Source organism: Vitis vinifera, chromosome 10 (assembly GCF_030704535.1).
Source record: "Vitis vinifera cultivar Pinot Noir 40024 chromosome 10, ASM3070453v1".
In the NCBI taxonomy this organism is placed as follows: Eukaryota; Viridiplantae; Streptophyta; class Magnoliopsida; order Vitales; family Vitaceae; genus Vitis; species Vitis vinifera.
The window spans coordinates 2410671-2430277 of NC_081814.1; the positions used below are offsets into that span (position 1 = coordinate 2410671).

The 19607-nt window shown below is 34.8% G+C and overlaps 3 protein-coding genes across 4 annotated transcripts; 1 reads left to right on the forward strand and 2 right to left on the reverse strand.

Moving 5' to 3' along the window:
• Nucleotides 1–411: 411 nt before the first annotated feature.
• Nucleotides 412–9799, reverse strand: LOC100265676 (C2 and GRAM domain-containing protein At1g03370). Of its 2 annotated transcripts, none has more exons than XM_002264746.5 (9): nucleotides 8828–9799; nucleotides 7203–8465; nucleotides 6664–6846; nucleotides 6208–6491; nucleotides 5976–6092; nucleotides 2558–2820; nucleotides 1742–1907; nucleotides 1122–1394; nucleotides 412–1030 (listed from the first exon to the last, which is right to left on the reverse strand). In XM_002264746.5, the coding sequence occupies exons 1-9, from the start codon at nucleotides 9174–9176 to the stop codon at nucleotides 836–838; spliced, it is 3093 nt and encodes a 1030-aa protein (XP_002264782.3). In that variant the 5' UTR covers nucleotides 9177–9799; the 3' UTR covers nucleotides 412–835. The 2 variants fall into 2 exon arrangements, with proteins under 2 accessions (XP_002264782.3, XP_010646248.2); XM_010647946.3 differs by having other exon boundaries at nucleotides 7203–8428; nucleotides 8828–8936.
• Nucleotides 9800–10767: 968 nt separating this feature from the next.
• On the forward strand, nucleotides 10768–15246 carry LOC100243036 (phosphoglycolate phosphatase 2). Its single transcript, XM_002270220.5, has 11 exons — nucleotides 10768–11339; nucleotides 11457–11524; nucleotides 11606–11698; nucleotides 11977–12048; nucleotides 12489–12560; nucleotides 12868–12927; nucleotides 13015–13067; nucleotides 14004–14101; nucleotides 14190–14289; nucleotides 14643–14746; nucleotides 14879–15246. The coding sequence occupies exons 1-11, from the start codon at nucleotides 11234–11236 to the stop codon at nucleotides 14971–14973; spliced, it is 921 nt and encodes a 306-aa protein (XP_002270256.3). The 5' UTR covers nucleotides 10768–11233; the 3' UTR covers nucleotides 14974–15246.
• Nucleotides 15247–15773: 527 nt separating this feature from the next.
• On the reverse strand, nucleotides 15774–17115 carry LOC100260128 (serine acetyltransferase 1, chloroplastic). Its single transcript, XM_002270508.5, has one exon. The coding sequence runs from the start codon at nucleotides 16880–16882 to the stop codon at nucleotides 15962–15964; it is 921 nt and encodes a 306-aa protein (XP_002270544.2). The 5' UTR covers nucleotides 16883–17115; the 3' UTR covers nucleotides 15774–15961.
• Between the last annotated feature and the right edge of the window lie 2492 nt (nucleotides 17116–19607).

Consider the following 19607-nt stretch of genomic DNA (forward strand, 5'->3'; position numbering starts at 1 on the left):
AAACTAAATATGAAAAAATTATTTTCTCATATTTTTTTTACTTCTTTAATACTTTAAATGAATCAAACATAATTTGAGAAAAATAATTTTCTCATATTTAATTACCTTATGAAAACTATAAAAGAAAATCAAATATAATAAAACTTAAGTAAAAACTTATGCATTTTCAAATTATTTTATATTAACATATCAAAATAATTTATTAATTTTAAATCTATTTTGTATTTTTTCTATTTTTCATCTCTATTTTTATTTTCTTTCCGTTGCATTTTTCCTCAAATTTTTAGACAACCAAACATAGCCACATTTTTTTTTCTTTTTCTTACCTTCTCCTTTACTTTCTTCCATTATTTCTTTTGTTTTCTTTCCTACAAATCAAGATCTAAATGGAACCCGAAGTAACGAGGCACATATAAAATAGTTGCATGATACATATATTTTAGCAAACATTTGAACAGATTTCTGGCAGTGGCATACCAACTGACCACAAAGTAGTAGAATGGCAACCATTGTTAGACCCACCTAGAGAAGGGTTTTTGATCTCACTAGTGGTATAGAAAGAATCAAATCAATGGGAGATGGGTTTGGATCCAGACTCCAAAGCCCCTAGTAGAGGACCCGCCAGCGGATACGTCGGCCTGAGATGAAGACTGAGTTGGAAACTTGGAATTGATTGACACAAACTATATGCTACAACAACTATACAAACCCGAGGTTAGAAGGTGTGGCAAAATCATGTCATGAAGTAACTCATATCTGCATAATGTGAGGCAGCCTCAGATCAGTTCTCTCCGACTATGTTTGTGAAATTGACAGACTGATGCAGCAGAACCATCTACTTTCCAGTTAAAAATTCCTTTTCAACTTCACCCACCATCAACTTCAGCCGGTCTTGCAGATTTGAGTGGATGTTCTTTGAGATCCTTTTCTGATGTCTTGTGCTTTTCAGCCATGCAATTCCAAAATATACGCAGATATGACATGCCTTACCTTTTGATGGTGCATGTTCAATTTGATATCTAAAATGAAGCTGAAATGATGAAAAAGTTATTGGTGAGTTATGAGCAGAAAAGCATTCGAATCAAAAGTATATACCAGGTATTTATAGTTGGAGCTCATACATTGAAATGGTCACCAAGTGGAACCCCATGGAGAGTCAGGACTTCTTCAATAACCCAACCATTTCTATCAGGAAGGAGAGATCTTTGCTGGGTACTCACTGCTTCTCCTCTATAACGGGAAACACACTTATCAAATTTGTAGCAAATTTGCCTCACATATATACCGTCCTTATCCAACTCCCATGGAGTTAAAGAGTAGTTAAGACAACCTGCTTTCTGCATAACCCTATATTCCAATTCACCCCCACCAAATAACTCCACGCAGAAATTTGCCTGAAGTGAAGTGGACAATAATATAATTCTCTTTGTCAGATGTTGATAGATGCATTCCATAATATGCAAACTGAAACAAACATATATAAATTTGTGTACATGAATGTGTGGCATGCCAACATCCCCACTATACAGAGGGAAAACATCCCAAAGTGTTACATCATCAACAAGTGCTATATGCAAGGTTTGATGGAGAATGGTGGATCTCTTCAACTGAGGAGTTTAGATAGATGGGACCCATGAATCAACGGATCCTCACAGAAGCACATGTATGTCTGCCATACAATCCACACATATATACATGTGGGGGAAGAGAGAGAGAGAGAGAGAGAGAGAGAGAGACTCACAGGAAGAGAAAGAACAGAACTATAAACCTCTGGCATGTAGACGTCTTCAAGCCCCAAAAAGGATCCAGTCTCTTCAGTTTGAAGGCTTTTGGATTCGGACTCTTCAACTATCCGCACCTTCTGCTCAGGACTCAAGGATCTTGCCTTCCATAAAGCCATAATTGTCCTACGTTCAGCATGCATAACAAGTTCGGTCAAAAGTAGTACTGTTACCATTTTTATCTTTTTCTTTCTACTTAATGCATCCTTCACTGATAGGGGCCTCAAATTACAATCCATTATTATTTCACTACTCTTACCAATTAAGCATGCATCAATTGGTACTTGAACTTATTTTGATTATTTCAAGATGATTCTGACACCAGTTAATATTTTTAAGGCATTCATTGCAGCATGTGTGATTGTGTATGTGAGAGAAAGAGGCCTAAAAATAAATGTTTTAACATGGGTATATCCCAATCCTTTATAGACATTGCTTATAATATGTTTGTGAGGTTTTGGGTGATTGCGGATACTCAGAAGGTCAGTAATGATTCATTTTCCAGAACTGTAGTCGACAACAATGGGAGATGCCATAGTATGGATTTGTCTAAATGATGATGTTAACCTGAACAAAGCAATCAAACTTGTTTCTTCAAGCGTTTCAGTTCTCCATTGAAAATGCAATTTTTGAAAACTGAATTATCCAGGCTTTCTGTTTTGGACTAACCATTCAAATAATAATTTTAAGAAATAAAATAAAAGGAATTAATAGAAACCAGGAAAATCTCAATGCAATAGGAAAAGGTGATGGTATTCTATCATGTTGTCAATTACCTTTGTGCTACATTGAAAGAGACAAAAGAGTGGAAATGGAACTTCAGCCTCCCTTGTGCATCCTGTGATTTTGCGCCATGCCTTGCATCCATACCTCTGCCTTTCCGGAGTGTCATGACAATGATTGGACTGCCCATCGATGACAACGTAGCAGTTTCAAATTGAATGTCATCTATGTCCTCCCAGAGGAAAAAGAACTTTGTTTTATGGCCAAATAAATTTGCATGGAACCCAATTATTCTTGCAGACATAAACAACCGTCCCTGCATGAAAACAAGTGAGGTCAAATGTAAAGAGCATTCAATATTTAAACCTGTAAGAGGGCAAAAATATCCATATCTAATTTCTCCAAAGACAGCTTAAAGGAAGAAAATGGGTAAAAGAAAAACTGCATGATCATTAACCCTCCATTTGGTTCTCAGGGAGAAAGAAGTGAAAGAACAATGTTTTCTGTTAGACTAAGCTTTGGTTAAGCGTGATAAACAAGAGGATTTCCTTGGAGCAATCAAGAAAAAGTTACATGGAGCTAAAGAGGAAACCAAGAAAAATATATCATCAAGATCAAGGAGATCAAAGTGCGATTTGAGAAGGTCTTTCAAAATTTTGGCTCAAGGTGCACTTAAAACACACTCACAATATGATGTTTAACACAAGGTCATTCCAAGCTCATAAATGAGAGTTAAGAAGCCTTTATATAGGAATTGGAGGCAAACTAGTTGTTGGTCCGGTCAACCACCAAGTCAACCACCTTGCTAGCCGTTATACAATTAATGCATTTGCAGGTGACCGTTGGAAGACAAAGCTACACAACCGGTCGGGCACCCTATTGAATTGGTAAATTTCTACAACTCACTACCATGTACTAACTTGAGAAACATTCCATGAGGGCACTACCATTCAACCGTCCGATTGACCACATGGTTGACCCCTCTTGGTTTTTAACTCATTTTGCTCTATTTTTCAAGTCTTGAAGGCCCTTGATAAAATTTGTGTTTGAAAACCTTTTTAAGTTGAGAGAAACGTCAAGACCATCCAGTTTTCAAAATTTTTGAGATGGATACTTTAAAATAATATTTTCCATTAAAAGTTTGGTTAGGTCATCTAAAGTAATATTACGAGAACTTAGAAAAATTTAAATGCATGCATGTCATCCTAATTTAGTGTACCCACAATCTTACAAACAAATATCCTAGAGATAAACTTGAGGAACCTTCTTGAAGCACACTTTTAAATCCTGGTATTTATTTTATTTTCTCATCAAGCAAAGATTAAGGATTTTTGAAGTGTGGCTATATAAAGAAATTGATAAATCATTTTGATGAAATAGTATGTTAGAAATGAGGCTAGATTAGTAGACCAACGTTTGAATCAAAAAGAAGATATAGTCTATGAAGGAAACCTTGCTTCTAAAATTGTCTTGAAACTATTGAAATGGTTCATGTTTTTGCATGAAATAAAGACTTTTTTAATATCTTATCTCATGGATGCAAAAGTGTATTTTTATGACAGTAAATATGTTGGAAAACCTCCCATTCCTTTATTTTTTTCAGATCATGTACTCAAATTGAAAAATGTTATTTCTAAGTTTAAAGCAAGCTCCAAGAGCTTAGTATAAAAGGTTGAGCAAATTATTACTTGGAAATGGATTTCAAATGAAAAAAAGGGAGAAGTAGTAAAAATGATTTCAAATTGCATATTTTTCTTGTGATATTGATAAAACATTTATTGTTCAAATTTATCTAAATGGCATCTTTTTAGGATCTAGTAATGTCTCCTTTATCATTATGCTTACTTGAGTCTTTCTGTTGATGATACAAAGGGGAAGGAAGAGTATTAGGTTGCTATATTGGAAAAGAAGTGTTTTAACCATGATATATTAGCAATCATAACAATGTTGATGTCATGAACTAAAATGATCATACACATGCAAGCATCTTCATATTTTCTCGATTGCTTAGTGCCCTTTATGTTGTTTTTACTAATTATATTATTTTTTAACACTCTTAATATACTTCTAAAAGTTCTTAGACTTGACAATCATTTAAATAAAAAAGAGCATATATCGAGGGGGAGGTTTTATCATCATAAAAAAGGAGGAGATTATTAGAAAAAGGTTTGGTTAATCCCATGTTTTGATGATAACAAAACAAGGTTTGGACTTAATGGTTTAAATTAAATGTGATAGGCAAGAAGATTTCCTCAAAACAATAAAAAAAGGCTACAAGGACCAATCAAGATTAAGGGGATCAAGGTGTGCTTCAAGAAGGTTCACCAAGTTTATCTTTAGAATATTTTTATGTAAGATTATAGTTACACTAAATAGGAGGACATGTAGGCATTTAATTTTTTCCTAAGCACTCCTAATATTATTTTAGATGGACTTAATCAAACTTTTCATGAGAAATATCATTTTGAAGTATTTATCTCAAAAGTTTTGAAAATTGGACACTCTTGAAGTCTCTCCGAACTAAATAAGGTTTTCAATCACAAACTTTATCAAGGATCTTACAGACTTTGTGCTAAAACTTGAAAAATAGAGCAAAAGGAAACAAGGACCAAGGGCAGTAGTCAACCATACAGTCGACCGATAATGCCCTCATGGGGTGCAAGTGCTTCCCAAGTTGATCCATAGTAGTGAGTTGTGGAGGCTTTCGACTGGTTGTGTAACTCCACCTGCCAATAATGGCTAGTTGCCTTTAATGGCTAGTTTGTCTCCAATTCCTATATAAAGGCTTCTTAAAGCTCATTTATGATCTTGGAATGACCATATACTAAATACTATTTAGAGCAAAAGTACTTTTGAGTGTAACTTGGGCCAAAATCTTGCATAATCATTTAGTGCACCATTAATCCTAGTTTCATTTGTATTCCTTAAGCTAAAAGTATAAACTAGGAATTTGATTCAACAAATTTATTTGTTGTATTCTTGTGAGAAAAGAATCTAAGTGTGATGTATCATATAGGAATTCTCAAGTGTGGAATATCACTTGAAGAATTGTTAAAAGGTGAGGTAACTCTTGAGGATTGTTAGAGGTCCCTTGCAACCAAGAATCTAAATGTAAAGTTTGAAGGCTTGATTTAGAAGCCTTGGTATAGTGGAACCTCGAGCTTGGGATTAAAGAGAGGAGTGGATTATTGCTTGAATTGTCACTTGCATTCATACTGGTAAAAATTGTAAAAAGTGACTATCACTAAATTCAATTGTAAAATGTAACCATCAACCAATTCAAACCACCCCACCCCTTTGGGTGATTACCTTAGGTTGGATTAGTATAAACCTAACATTTTCCCTCATTTTCTTGAGAATTAAATGATCCTAAAAGTTTCATCATATTGAGAATTAAATTGTTAAATAAGAGCAAAGCTCCCATTTTGAGCATTCCAATATAAGATAGCATAACATTAAATGAAACAACACCTGCATGGGCATTTTGCGTTTCAAGTGACAAGTAAAATCATTGATGAGAAATTCCTCTGGTGGAAGTCCAAAGAGTTTCTGAAATGCCGAATTTGTTTGAGGAGACCTCAAGTTTATCTGCATACAATGTCATCAGGAAATAATGAGCAAGTAAATCAGACAAGAAAGTCAGAACACATAAACATAGTCCCCTCACAAAGTGAATTTAAGACCATAAAAGCTAGTCATTTACCTTCTTCCCCACCTCCTTCTCCATCTTAGTTAGATACTCCTTGACAACATTGTTACCTCTGGTATTGTTCAAGAAGATTCTTAAGTGTAGCTTAGACTGACACGCCTGGGCCAACTTTCCCTGAAGAGGAATCCAAACATCAGCTAGATCTGACAAGTTGGTTTTCACAAAGTTGATTTCAGCATGGCCCAGTGATGTAGCTTCATCAAAAGGTCCATCAAAATCCAAAACTTCCACATCCAGCATAGATGGAGGCTCATCCATTGCATCAAATTCAAATATCTCTGCAAGCCCAAGACGGTTCCAACAACAAAATCAATCAAACAAAATGCTCACAATATGTATAAGATAAAATTTATCAAGTTTATTATCTAGCTGTTCTAAACCAATAAAAATGCAGCCCCAAATGACATACTGAGAATATATAAAGTAAGCATAGAATGTGATGAAATTCACCATTCCACAGAGGGTCAGATTTCTGAAACTTAATTGAGCTGGTTCTAGTTTTTCCGTTAGTAGTAAAAACCACATATGGATCAGAGAATCCACTTGAGTCAACAGCTGCTAAATTACTGCCTTCAATCAAGGCAACAGTTAGCAGCCACCCATCTCCTTGTGCTTTGACTCCATGATCACTGCCTAAAATTGAAAACAATTAAAAGAGTCAAAATTTTAAACCAACAAGAAGAAAAAACCAATAAAATAACAGATTTGAGAAAATAATATGGCAATATTTTTTTTATGGAAGTTGATCCAGAGCAAGCCAATTCAAACCATGGTGACTTCTATTAAAGAAAAAGACTATCATTAAAAAAATAAAATGCAGAAGCACCCAAGGAAAAAGGAAAAAGCATGCACCTTTCCAGCAGAAATCAGGATGCATGAAAAGAACAGGCATTGTGTGTCGATTAGCACCAATTAAATTTAGAAAGTCAGCCAGTTCATTCCCCACATTGTTAGTCATAGACTAGCAACTATTGAACTAGGAATATTACCTTTTTGTGCTCTGGCCTGCATGAACCGTGCTATCATCTTCAGCACTCGCTCACCTTGAATAACCAGGAGGATGCACACAATCACTTCACCAATTGAATCTGGCAAGTCTAGCCCAACAAACTCAAGTCCTTGAATTGGGCTAGGCGTGGCAATCCAGATGTGGGTAGACACATATAATACTGCAAAAATTGTGGAAACCACAGTAATGTTCACAAAATACTGAACTGCCAGCTTCCAGTCTGACTGGCGCTCTGCTTGCAATGAAGCCAAAACCTGTTCCTTGTTGGACCCCGCATCGTTTGGATCAACTGGCTTAACATTCTGAGCTAATAAATTTCCATACTGAGCATAACTGTCTTTCAGGCCCTGCCTAGCTCCACCCTCTATCATACTTTTCATCATAGTGTTCTGACTAAAGTTCATCCGCCAGGATATTACCAACCGCGAAGATTGTTCTCCTGATGGCATCTCTGGCCCAGGTGTTATGCAGTATAGCACCTCCGCCTTAAAAGTGCTTCCATACATAACATCTGGAGTGCTTACACTAGCTAAAACAGCAAAAACCTTCCCATCAGCTTTTAGATAAGTTTGATCCTCTGTGGCTTTCACAGCTTTTATTAATTTACTTGCAGCCTTAATGTAAGTAACCACTCTTTTCAAGCTATCACCACCATTCTCAAATACCCAAGGTCCTTGTTGCAGCTCTGTTGTTCCTTGCAGGTCTGCTAAAGCTCTGGGAAAATTCGAATCAGGTGCAAAGAGCAAGGAATTAAGTTCTGAGGATGCAACCACATACAACTGGTCTAGAAGTACTCCTCCTGGTAAATTGCTCAGACATTCATTTCCTTGATCTGTCGATTCCATTCTTTTCATTGACTCTTCAAAACTGCAAGAAGAGGAGGATTGCTCCTCCAGCTTGTTCTCATAAACCTCAGGTATGGAAGTTTCAGATAGCTCTGATGAGTCAATGCTTCCAGCAGAGGTGCAGGATGCCAGATCCCCATTTTTAACAAAAATTTGAGCAATTCGACCTGCAATGGTTTTTTGAGCATTTAACTTCTCTTCCTTGGAGCCAATAATATCTTCCATTCTCATCCCAGAAGGCATTGGAGAAGATGACCTTGAGCTTCCATTGAAAGACCTTGAAGGAGATTCAATTGTAACATCTGGATGCTTCCTCAAGGGTGGTACATGGTCATCATCAGAATGCAAGGGCATGAATCCACTGTTTTGAGAAAAAAATATATTGAGAAGAATTTCACCTATGAAAAACAAAGTTAAAGCTTCAATCAGTAAAATATAAATCACTTCAAGCATTTTTAGAGCAACAATCACAAATGGGGATTGACAATACATCATACAACTTGAGTTCTAAGATCAAAAAAGGGAAGCAAATCTCATTTTGGCAGGAAAATCACAACTGGGTATTGACATTAATCCATGAAACTGAAGTCTTAGCATCAAAAAGGCAAGCATACCACAATTAATGTTTATTAATATCATATCACAAGAATCCAATTTAAGAATAAGACAGAAATGATCTATTAAATGCAAGAGAAACAGAAAATGCAAGCAGCCCAATTACATGTAACACTAAATTATTCAAAAATTTACAATATCATACCACAATCCCTGCTCCTGGACTTCTTACTCTTGGGATGCAGGCTATACCAGGTAGTGCCCAGAGACTTAACCTCAGCGTCAAAAACCCGGGAAACTGGGACTCTCAATTGGCCAACGAAATCATCATTAAAGTACTTATCCTCATCCAAAACAGACACAACAAGATCTTCACTCAAGTCCTCAACCCAGAAACTGAACTCTTCACCCCATGATGGATTTAAGCTCTTCTTCACCACTTTAGTCCTGAACCTGTTCCTTCCCAACTGCAACCTCACGTATGGATCACTCAACCCGTTTAGATCCATTGCAGGTAGATTTCTTGCTTCAATTACCCTAACCACAAGCTTCATTTTTAGAAGCTGTTATCCAAAAACTCCCTTTGTTTTGTTGTTTCCCTCAACAATAAAAAAACCAACATTCAAAAGTAGAATATTCTTGCTACAAAAACCTCCCAATTATGATAGAAAGCAACGCCATTGCAGAATTGGATGAAAGACGACAATAATCCGTTATAATCACGAAGAAGAACATACATGATACAACATTTCGCAGACACTCAAACGTGAGGCCAAAAACGAAGCCGAATTTCAAAAATTCAAAACACCCAGCTTCCAGACTAAGAAACCCAGAATTCCATCCTTCGATTGGAGCTTAAAAAACCTAGATGGGCCTCGTCTGACGAGACAAGAAAAGGGATTCAACGACCAATTTTAGAACCAAAAAGAAAAAACGGTATCAAAAACAGAAAAATCCCTGAGAAAGGAACAGAAAAATGGGAGACAAAATTGGAAAAAGGCGTAATCAGAGCGAAATTTGGGAAATGGGAATTGGATTTGAGAACACAGTCGTTACCCTAGAGGGATAGAGAGTTTTGAGCTTGAAAGCAAAGAGACTTTTCTCTCTCCCTTTCCACATTACAAGTTGGAACAGCCAGTAACATAGTTTAGGACCATTTGACTTTTTTTCCCGGATTTGGTTGGATTATCAAACTCTCCAAAATTCATAAAATATTTTCTCGATTGGGACTTAAGACTTTCTCACCCGTCAGAAAATCTTTAAGAGTTTCTTTGCGATCATGAATTTTTATCGATCTAGAACGTTGAAAATAAATAAAAAAATCATTGGATTCACACCTCATTTTCATTTTTTTTAATTTCATTCAATTTATATATTTTTAATTAAATTATTTACCAACTAAGAAGGTAGTTAAGATGTTTAAGACGTTAATTAAGTAGATAAGATGATATTAACAATGCCTGAATATTAAAAGTTATGATAAATTATTATTAATTTAGTGTCAAAGGCTTCTTAAATCTTATTTCAATACATTTTAAAAAAACCCAAGGATATTAACATTAAATTGGGATAAATTTTTATTTTTTATTTAATTTATAAACTAAAGTTAAAGAAAACATTTTTAAAAATACTTTCTAAAAATTAATTATTAATTATTTTCAAAAACCAAATCTATTTAAGAATTTATTATAAAATAAGTTTATTTATTTACTTTTAAAAAAAAATACTATGCATTTATATATGATATAAAGTTGTTAAATATTTTCTTTTTCTTTTTTTCAATTACTACCCAAAACATTATAAAATAAATAAATTCTTAAAAAACTATTTTTTTACCAAAAGCTTATAATGTATTTTCTAAATTATCTAATTAGAAGTTTGCTTCTTTTACTCTTTTCTCTCGATACACACATCAAACGTGCTGCCAAAGTTAGTATAATTATTCTATCCAGAATATACGATAATAATTCCTCTGTTGACTAACTAATGGTATATTTTCAAGCAATGCTTGGTCAATGTAAAACACCTAAAGCCCATTCTTGTTGCCCAAAAGCGACCTTTTCTTCTATTTTTAATTTAAATGATATTATAAAAAAACTTTGTTAAATATAAAATAGTTTTTATATAAACTAAAATAAGAATTCACAGAGAGCCATCTTGCAAGTTGTAAGCCCTTGTTTGAGATTGAGATATATATAATAAAAAAAGTATTTTTGAAAGAAGCACTTCGAATTGCGGGGACGTCATGTGGTTCACTTTGAGTCAATGGAGCGCTGCCATGAGAGAGGCAAAGGCAGCTACGTCTCCGGGAGCACGTCCAGAACCCGAGTTAGGGCCGCCGCCTCAAATTGCCTCCGTGCACCACTCCACTCAATCCCAATTATGAATAGCCGTTAGATTGATACCACGTTGAGTTTGAAATTATTCCACGTCATCGGGGAATCAAATTGGAGATGCTATGTATTGATTAATTTATCAAAAATTAAAGCATGTGACGGAGAATTAAATCCACGTTTGCTTTGAGCGCTTTTTTTTGTTCGCCGGAGAAAGCATATTCCCGCGTGCTCTCTCTGCTCAGGGAAACCTGGAAACCCTAGCTCGGTCTGCAACGATGAATGCCAATGGCGAAGCAGCGAAAGCAGCCCCTGAGCTTCTCTCTCCTCAGAACGCTAGGCTTCTTTTGGATTCCACAGAGGCTTTTCTCTTCGATTGCGATGGTTGTTCATGATTTCTATTTCAATTCAATTCAATTCGATTCGAATTATTCTACTTGTTTGTTTATTTATTTATTTTTGCTGTTTTAGATGGTTAATTTTGATTGTGTGTGTGGTCAGGGGTTATTTGGAAGGGTGATAAGCTCATCGATGGCGTTTCGGAGACATTAGATCTGCTCCGATCCAAGGTTTTTATTTTTCTGACTTCTTTTTATAAAATAAAAAATAAAAAATCAGTTTGTACTTAAGAAGTTGTTGTGATGTTACAGGGGAAGAAGCTGGTGTTCGTGACCAACAATTCCTCAAAGTCTAGACGGCAATATGCGGAAAAATTCAATTCATTAGGAATTGCAGTGAGCGAGGTTTGTGTGATCCATTATAGAACCAGAAGTGAAGAAATATGATTAGAGCATGGTGTTTTTTTTGGAAATGGAAATGGTTTTACGGAAATGATTTGGAAAAGGAACACATTGAGCTTGTTCTTTTTAACATTGTTTTCGAATTTAGTGTCTTCTAAAATACGAGTTGGTTTTACGAAATGTTTTTGGAAGCAAGTATTAAAGAATTAGTTTCATCTTTTATGTTCTTGAAAACAGAAAACAATTTCAGTTCCTTTTAAGTCTAATGCAACTTTTGCCAGGATGAGATATTCTCGTCATCTTTTGCTGCTGCTATGTTCTTGAAGGTGAATGATTTTCCCCAAGAAAAAAAGGTTGGTGTTTCTCTCGACTAAATTGTATTGTTAAGATTTTCCATGGAGAGTTGCTGAGTTGGTTAGAGAATTCTGAGTAGGCAACTGTGTGACTGAAGCCCTTGATGATTGTAAAATTTGACATTTGAGTGGTTCTGTCCTCTGATTGGATAATGAAAATGATGACATCATAGAAAAAGTGAGATTTGCAGCACCAATAAATTTTGCAGCCCTGAATTTCACCTCAGTTTGATTGCATCAGCCCATCACCCATGAAATTGGAATTTTGTAACTTCACACAACACACCAAATTTTAAACCGACAATGTCATGGACTCTGTTGTGGGCAATGATAATTATGATAATAGCAATCCAGAAATTTAGAACCATATCATTGTTAAAAGTTGTGGATGTGGTCACTACCTGTTTTTGAGGCGAGCTCCTGTTTTGTGCTGTTTGCAGGTTTATGTGATAGGTGGAGAAGGCATATTGGAAGAGCTGCAGCTTGCAGGTTTTACTGGCCTTGGTGGTCCAGTAAGTTTGTTTTGTTTTGTTTGTTTGTTTGTTTGTTTATTTTTGGCTTCAGGAAGGGACAACTATAAAGAGATTTAAGATTTTTGTGCCTTCCTTTTCTCTGTGGCATACCGTAAATGTTTAACAGTATTTCTGAAGTGAACTTTTCTGATGGGGTATTACAATCTTCATAGAATTTAAACTCTTGGAAATTTGGAGAATACTTGCTATGTTGCTTTATTAATTACACGCTAGTATGCTCTGAAGGGATAAAAGCATTTCCTTATGCATTTTCCACAAAAAAACTGATAACAACAATTTATCGCAGGAGGATGGGAAAAAAACAGTAGAGCTGAAATCAAATTGCTTCTTTGAACATGATAAGAGTGTAAGATATCATCTTGCCCATAATTCCTCTTGAGCATTTTACCTTGTCTTTTGCATTTGATTAAAATATGTTGCAATTTGTCTCCAGGTTGGAGCAGTCGTTGTTGGAATAGACCCATATATTAACTACTACAAGCTTCAGTAAGAAACCTGGATCCCTTGCTCCCTTTTGTTCCATGTTACCTTAAGGAATACAGTATTCCATGTCATAAACTTGAATGTTTAGTGAGCAAGGAGAACCAAGTTGAAAACGTGGTGGCTAGTACAGGGCGCCTTGCTAAGGAAAATCTTGATTATTCTTCCCATTACTTTGCTATATCTTGTATCTATGGACTGCAAAATGGAGGACTGGGATTTCACAATAAATGGCTTCCAAGTTCCACTTGAACATCAGTGGATTTTGTCGACCCTATAACATTCAAAGAAGTCTTCACCACTATCCAAAAAAATTTCAACTATTTCTAATAATCTGGCTTAAAAAATACTTTTATGACCATAGCTTTCTCACTAGGTGGGAATATTTGCTTGCTAGCTGATCATGGGTTTTGCTAGTCTCATGCAACTAGAAATGCGGGGTTTGGACAGGATTCAGCACTCTGAACCTAGATATTGTTTCTTAAGCACCCAAATGTTCGTTGTCATAAAATCTGATGTTATTCTCATAATTGAAATTATCCCCTTGGATTCTCTCCTTTAAAATCACAAGAATCATCGTAACAATATGAGGACACCTTGGATGAGCCAGTCAGTTGGGAGTCCTGATATACAAAGTTAGCTGCAATACTTATTTTATTCTTATTGGTTATTTCCTTTGAAAGGTGGAATTTGCTTAGGTGAATTATCATGAATGGAAATCTGCTGCACCTTAGGTGCTCTAGAGAATAGAGGATGGGACTTCTGAATAGGGATAAAGAATTTAATTTCCTGCATATAAAAGGTTTCCCTATATCTATAAAAAAAAAAAACCTTTACAAACCTTACCACTATTGCTTCACTTGGGATAAATGCATTTAAGATTTTTATGTTCGTTAATTGCTTTGAGGTGTGTTTTAAAATATTCAAGATCTCAACTTGCAGGTATGGAACACTTTGCATTCGTGAGAATCCAGGATGCCTTTTCATTGCTACCAATCTTGATGCAGTGGGACATATGACTGATTTACAAGAGTGGCCTGGTCTTCCTTTTTTCTTTTCCCTTTACTCACTGAGCTCAATTTCAATGATTACTTGACATTTTCATGTGATAATATTTTTGGCTTTCAGGCGCAGGATGTATGGTTGGTGCCATATCCAGTTCAACTGAGAAGAAGCCTATGGTGGTCGGAAAACCATCAACCTTTATGATGGACTTTTTACTACAGAAGTAAGTAACACCAGTTGAATATTCTACATAATTTCATTCTATTCCATGATCTTTCTATGGAGCCTACCTTCGTATTGAACCCTAATGTGTTTGTTTGGTCATCATAATTCTTATAAACTAGTATAAACCTAGTTCAAAAATCAAAGTGAAGCCACAGGATTTCAACTATTAGAAGTGGTAGAAAATGTGTTTCAGTATGTTAGAGAGCATGAAATAAACAGAATCATAGATAGACCTTTGGGTAGTATCATTGCATGCTCTGTTTTATACACAAATGTTGAGAGACTATGTCTAAACCATGTATGGTGGTATCCTACAAAAACTTTATACTTGTTTCTTAATTTATTTTGCAGATACCATATCAATACCTCCAAAATGTGTATGGTGGGTGATAGATTAGACACTGATATTTTATTCGGACAGAATGCTGGCTGCAAAACTCTCCTTGTTCTTTCTGGTACAAGAATTTCTCTACTTTTTCCACTTGGCTATTCCAGCTTCTCTTGCATGGACAATGTCCAGATGTTCCCCTAATTAGCAGTTCTAATTCATTCATTAGCTAGTGTTCATAAAAATGCTGCTGTTGCAGGTGTAACGACACAAGCTATTCTCCAAGATCCATCAAACAAGATCCAACCAGATTACTACACAAGCAAGTTGTCTGACTTCCTCCGAATCTTATGACCCAAGATCCAATTATTACCCAGCTATACATTTTTTTTTTCAACCCATTGTGTGCGCAAGGTTGCAATTGGAATCTGTGTGACTAAAACTTGCATTAGTTCACCCAATTGTCATTTAAAATATTATTACCTTATTTGCCTTATGGGCATATGTTAATCACTGGATAATAACCCGAGAGAAACTCTGTTTTATTGTAGTTAACTTCTACGCCATTGCTGGAATCATATCCTAACTTAATGAATAAATTACAATGACATGATTTTTGCCTTCTTCTATCATATGCAAGAATAGAGTACCGTGAACATTGTGTCTCATGGTTAATACAGCTATGAACTCTTAATCCATCTATAGCAGGGCTGGTGTTTTTCTTTCACTTGCAGATTAGGAAAGTCATCAGGAATTTTCATTAATGAACCAGGCTGGTTCCCCAGATCACCCAATCTTTTAGTTCCCTCAACTAATGAGTCATGTATTTCTGGATCTTCCAAAATGTTTGTTGCTGCCATTTCCAGACACTTGAGAGCACAATTTACATGCACATGTTTTGCTGCTTTGCTTGCAAAACCAGCTTCTTTAAACATGGATTAGATTGCATGGTTTCTGAAAGCTCTTCAAAATTTGGTTACTCAGCAGAAGGAATTGTGATATCCTCCTTAAACCAGATAAGCCTGATTTGTGTTCTCTTCAGTCTGTGGATGTGACTCACTTGGTTTTCTCCTCATAAGTGACCTCTAAAATCCTCTGTTCCTTAGAGGTGAAAGAAAAGAAAAACCAACCCCAAGAAGTTGCCATAACTGCCATTTTTCTCTCCTCTGGGGTGTAAAATTTATAGAATTTTAATCAATAAACATAGAAACGATCCAATATGAAAAAGGGCTTTATAAGTACTAACAACAGCCGAGGATTCAATACAATACAGTGATATAATCAATGCTGAAACTCAAGGACTTTATCCCTCCAACTTGCCTTTAACATTAAGGTTTAGTGTTTAGGATTTAAGGCCAACCAATCTAGCTGGGTTCCCAACACTAGTAGTCTCTGGAGGCACTTCTTTTAAAACCACTGACCCTGCTCCAATCTTAGCCCTATCACCAACCCTAATGCTGCCCAAGACTTTAGTCCCTGCACCTATCAAAACCCCATCACCAACCTTAGGGTGCCTGTCCCCATTCACCTTCCCTGTGCCACCCAGTGTCACATTATGCAAGATTGTGACATTGTCTCCTATCACCGCCGTCTCTCCGATGACAATTCCGGTGGCATGATCCAGTACTACCCCATGTCCCAGCTTGGCCCCAGGATGGATATCCACCGCGAAGACCTCGGATACCCGGCTTTGGATCAGCAGAGCCATCACAATCCTGCCTTGTGACCACAGCTTATGCGCCACCCTATGAGCTTGGCATGCCAGAAAGCCTTTGAAGTTCAAGAAGCAATGCGCATAGCTTATGCAGGCAGGGTCTCGCTCTTTCACAGCTTTGAGGTCAGCTCTAATGGCTCTCCTGACCTCCTCATCCTCTGCCAACACTCCTGCGAAAACCTCCATGAGGGTGCTTCTGGGAAGATCTGTATTGCTGAGTTTAGCCGCTAGCTGATTCGACAAGGCGCTTTCTAGTGAATCATGCTGTAGTATTGAAGAACAATAGTACTTGGACAAGATGGGCTCTTGCTCCATATCACATAGAGCTTGCTCTCTGATCTTCAGCCACAGAACATCATCTTCTTTATCGGCTTGCAGGCGAACCCGCTTAATGGGGTCGCATGAAAAAAGATTTTGGAAACTGGGTTTGCATTTTTTGGCGAACCATGGAGAATTTCTTATCTGGCATTGATGATCTGCAGAGTCTTGAGAAAATGGAGAAGCTGCAGCTTCAGTGCTAGTCCTTGAGTTGTGGATACAAGCTGCCATTGTTTTCAATGGCTGTTGTTGATGATACAGATCTTGTAGGAAGGTTGATGAAGAACAAACGGATTGAGTTCGAGTTACGGAAGATGGGTTACATATGTATTTATATTGAGATCAATCAGTTCAACTTTTGGAAGGGATGGGATGGGATTCAGCACGAATTGAAAAAGAAAGTATGTGAGGGGTGACGTAACTGACGTTAGCCATGACGATTGCTCTGCGGTCTTGTTTGTAGCGTGGAAATTTCAAAGAAGAGAATTCATTGACTAGAGAGAGAGACCATTGAATTTGGAGACTTGGAGAATACTCAAGAGCGTTTGCTTTTAGTTTTATGTGAGTAGGAGATTAAGGCTTTTTTATTTAATATGGAGCATGGAATTATTAAATTATTTGAGGTTTTTATTTTATTTTATTTTCTTTCAAAATTGAGGGCTCGAAGGAATGGGTTTTAAGAACTGGATATTTGAAATTTGATATTTATTTAATTTAAGTGAAAAAAAGTAATAGGTGATGGGTGTTCCATCAAATTTAATACTTATCATTTAATGAATTAAATTGATTTTAAATTAAATTATATTTAAATTATTGACTTAAAATTAATTACTTAATTCGTATTTTAAATATTAATGTTGTTTGATAAAATTAACTTAAAATTTATTTTAAATCATTAAATTGACATATTTATTTTTACAAATTATAAGAAAAATAAAGAAAGTCAAATATCAATAAAGGTCATAAAGTAGTAAAAGAGATTATAGATGTAATTATGATAAATAAAAATAAAAGGTTAAATTGAAAATGTGAATTTAAGAATAAATTAATTAATTTTACTTATTATTTAAAGTTATTTTTTTATTTCAAGTCATACCTTATTTTACCAAACAAATGTAATTTATTTAACTTAAATTAAGTTATTAACTTAGTTTACCGATACTCACTACATATTTAAGTTAAATTTATTTTTATAAATTTAAATTAAAATATGCATGAAACTTTTCAACGAAGAAAAAGATAAATGAGATAATAAGTGAGAAAATGTGAGAATAGGAGACTAATCTATTCAAGTGAAATTGATTAGGGTTTTAGAATTTGTTAAAGAAAAAGTTTTGAACTTACAAATGTTAAAGAATTTATATTCAACTGTATTCCAAATTTTTGAACAAAAGAAGCATATGCTAAAAAAAGCAATTTAACATTTAAATTCAAAATTTCCACTAACTAGCTCTTTACAATTTTCCTCAAGAGATTTCTCACTTTTGAAATTCTCAAGTAATACCTTCCTTGGCAAACACTAATTATACTTTACAATTGGTTAACATTAAGTGAAATCTCACATTTAGAGTGAGTTTGATAGCGATCTCAAGAAACGTTTTTAATTTTTTTAACACTTGAATGATTTTTTTTTTAAATATTAAAAATATTAAAAGCACTTTATAAAATTATTACCAAACGGGCTTTTAGATTTTTCTCTCAAGGGATACTTCATATTAGAGCTCACCTTACAAGGTTTATAACAAATAAATTTCTCTACATAAATTCCTAATTTACAAATTTTTTCTCAAAAAATATAAAAATACAAGGATTAAGAGGTGAATTAAAAATAAAATGAAAGTTTAAACTTAATGCACTCAAAATATTTTCCTAAGGCTTAAAAGATGATTGAAAAATTTTCTAGAACTTTCCTTTTTATGATAAATAAAGTATAGAATCTTCATATAAAAATAAAAAAGTAAAACTAGTCATAAAAAATAAGTCTCCCAAAACCCAACGTTTGCATGATCATGTAGATACAACGTTAGCATTTTAATGGAGGCTAAAAGACAAATGTGAACTTTCACCTAGTTGTCCACGTTGTCAAAAACAGACGACCACATGGTTATCCACATAAATTCCAATAGTTAAAACTATAGAAAAGAAGGAAGTTGACAATTGTCTTAATGTCCTCATGACAACTAGATGACCACCTAATCATCCGTTTGACAATTGGATAATTGTTGGGTTGTTCCCATAAGCTCTAACCCAATATTTGGGACTAAGTCATTTTTTAAGTGACTTATAAATGTAAATTGTATTTTAACAAAATCTCAATGGATATTTATATTTTTTTCAAGGTTTGAGATCACCTTGGTTAAGTCAAAAATATCTTTAGCAATCTTTGAGGTGATGTTTGGTTTTTGGAAAATATCAAGGAAAGAAAAAAAATATTATAAAAAAATTATTTTCTTGTATTTTGTTATCCTATGAAAAATATAAAAAAAAACCATATAATTAAAATTAATTAGAAATTTATATATTTTTAAATTATTTAATATTTATAACAAAAAGTTAAAATAAGTTTAATAAATTTTGAAGTGCCATACAAAATAATTTATTAATTTTAAATTTATTTTTTCTTTTCACCTACTTTTTTTCTTTTCCTTTCATTTTCCTTCAAATTTTCAAAAAGCCAAAACATAGTCTAAAAAGATATTTATGAAAAGCTTAAAGTCCAAGGTTATCTCTTAGGCTAGGAAGCCTACTTCCCATCCTTAAAATGATTTTCATTCAAATTCTAAAAGTATAAAGCCAATTAAAAACTTATGGATAATTGTTTTGATGCATTAACAAAAAAAATGTGCAATCCTAACTTGTGCATTTGCAATTTATAGTGGTTCAACACCCATTTTATAGTGGTTTGACACTCATTGCTTACATCCACTATTCTCAAGCTCCTAGCTAAATGAGAGTT

Excerpts from the sequence above, each read along its gene's own strand:
- LOC100265676 (XM_002264746.5), bottom strand. The coding sequence starts at position 9,176 with ATGAAGCTTGTGGTTAGGGTAATTGAAGCAAGAAATCTACCTGCAATG. Across the intron at positions 8,466-8,827 it reads GTCCAGGAGCAGGGATTGTG|GTGAAATTCTTCTCAATATA; the intron begins GTATGATATTGT and ends TGTTTTTCATAG. Across the intron at positions 1,031-1,121 it reads CACTTGGTGACCATTTCAAT|CTTCATTTTAGATATCAAAT; the intron begins GTATGAGCTCCA and ends TCATCATTTCAG.
- LOC100243036 (XM_002270220.5), top strand. The coding sequence starts at position 11,234 with ATGAATGCCAATGGCGAAGCAGCGAAAGCAGCCCCTGAGCTTCTCTCT. Across the intron at positions 13,068-14,003 it reads ATTAACTACTACAAGCTTCA|GTATGGAACACTTTGCATTC; the intron begins GTAAGAAACCTG and ends CTCAACTTGCAG. Across the intron at positions 14,290-14,642 it reads ATGGACTTTTTACTACAGAA|ATACCATATCAATACCTCCA; the intron begins GTAAGTAACACC and ends TTTATTTTGCAG.
- LOC100260128 (XM_002270508.5), bottom strand. The coding sequence starts at position 16,882 with ATGGCAGCTTGTATCCACAACTCAAGGACTAGCACTGAAGCTGCAGCT.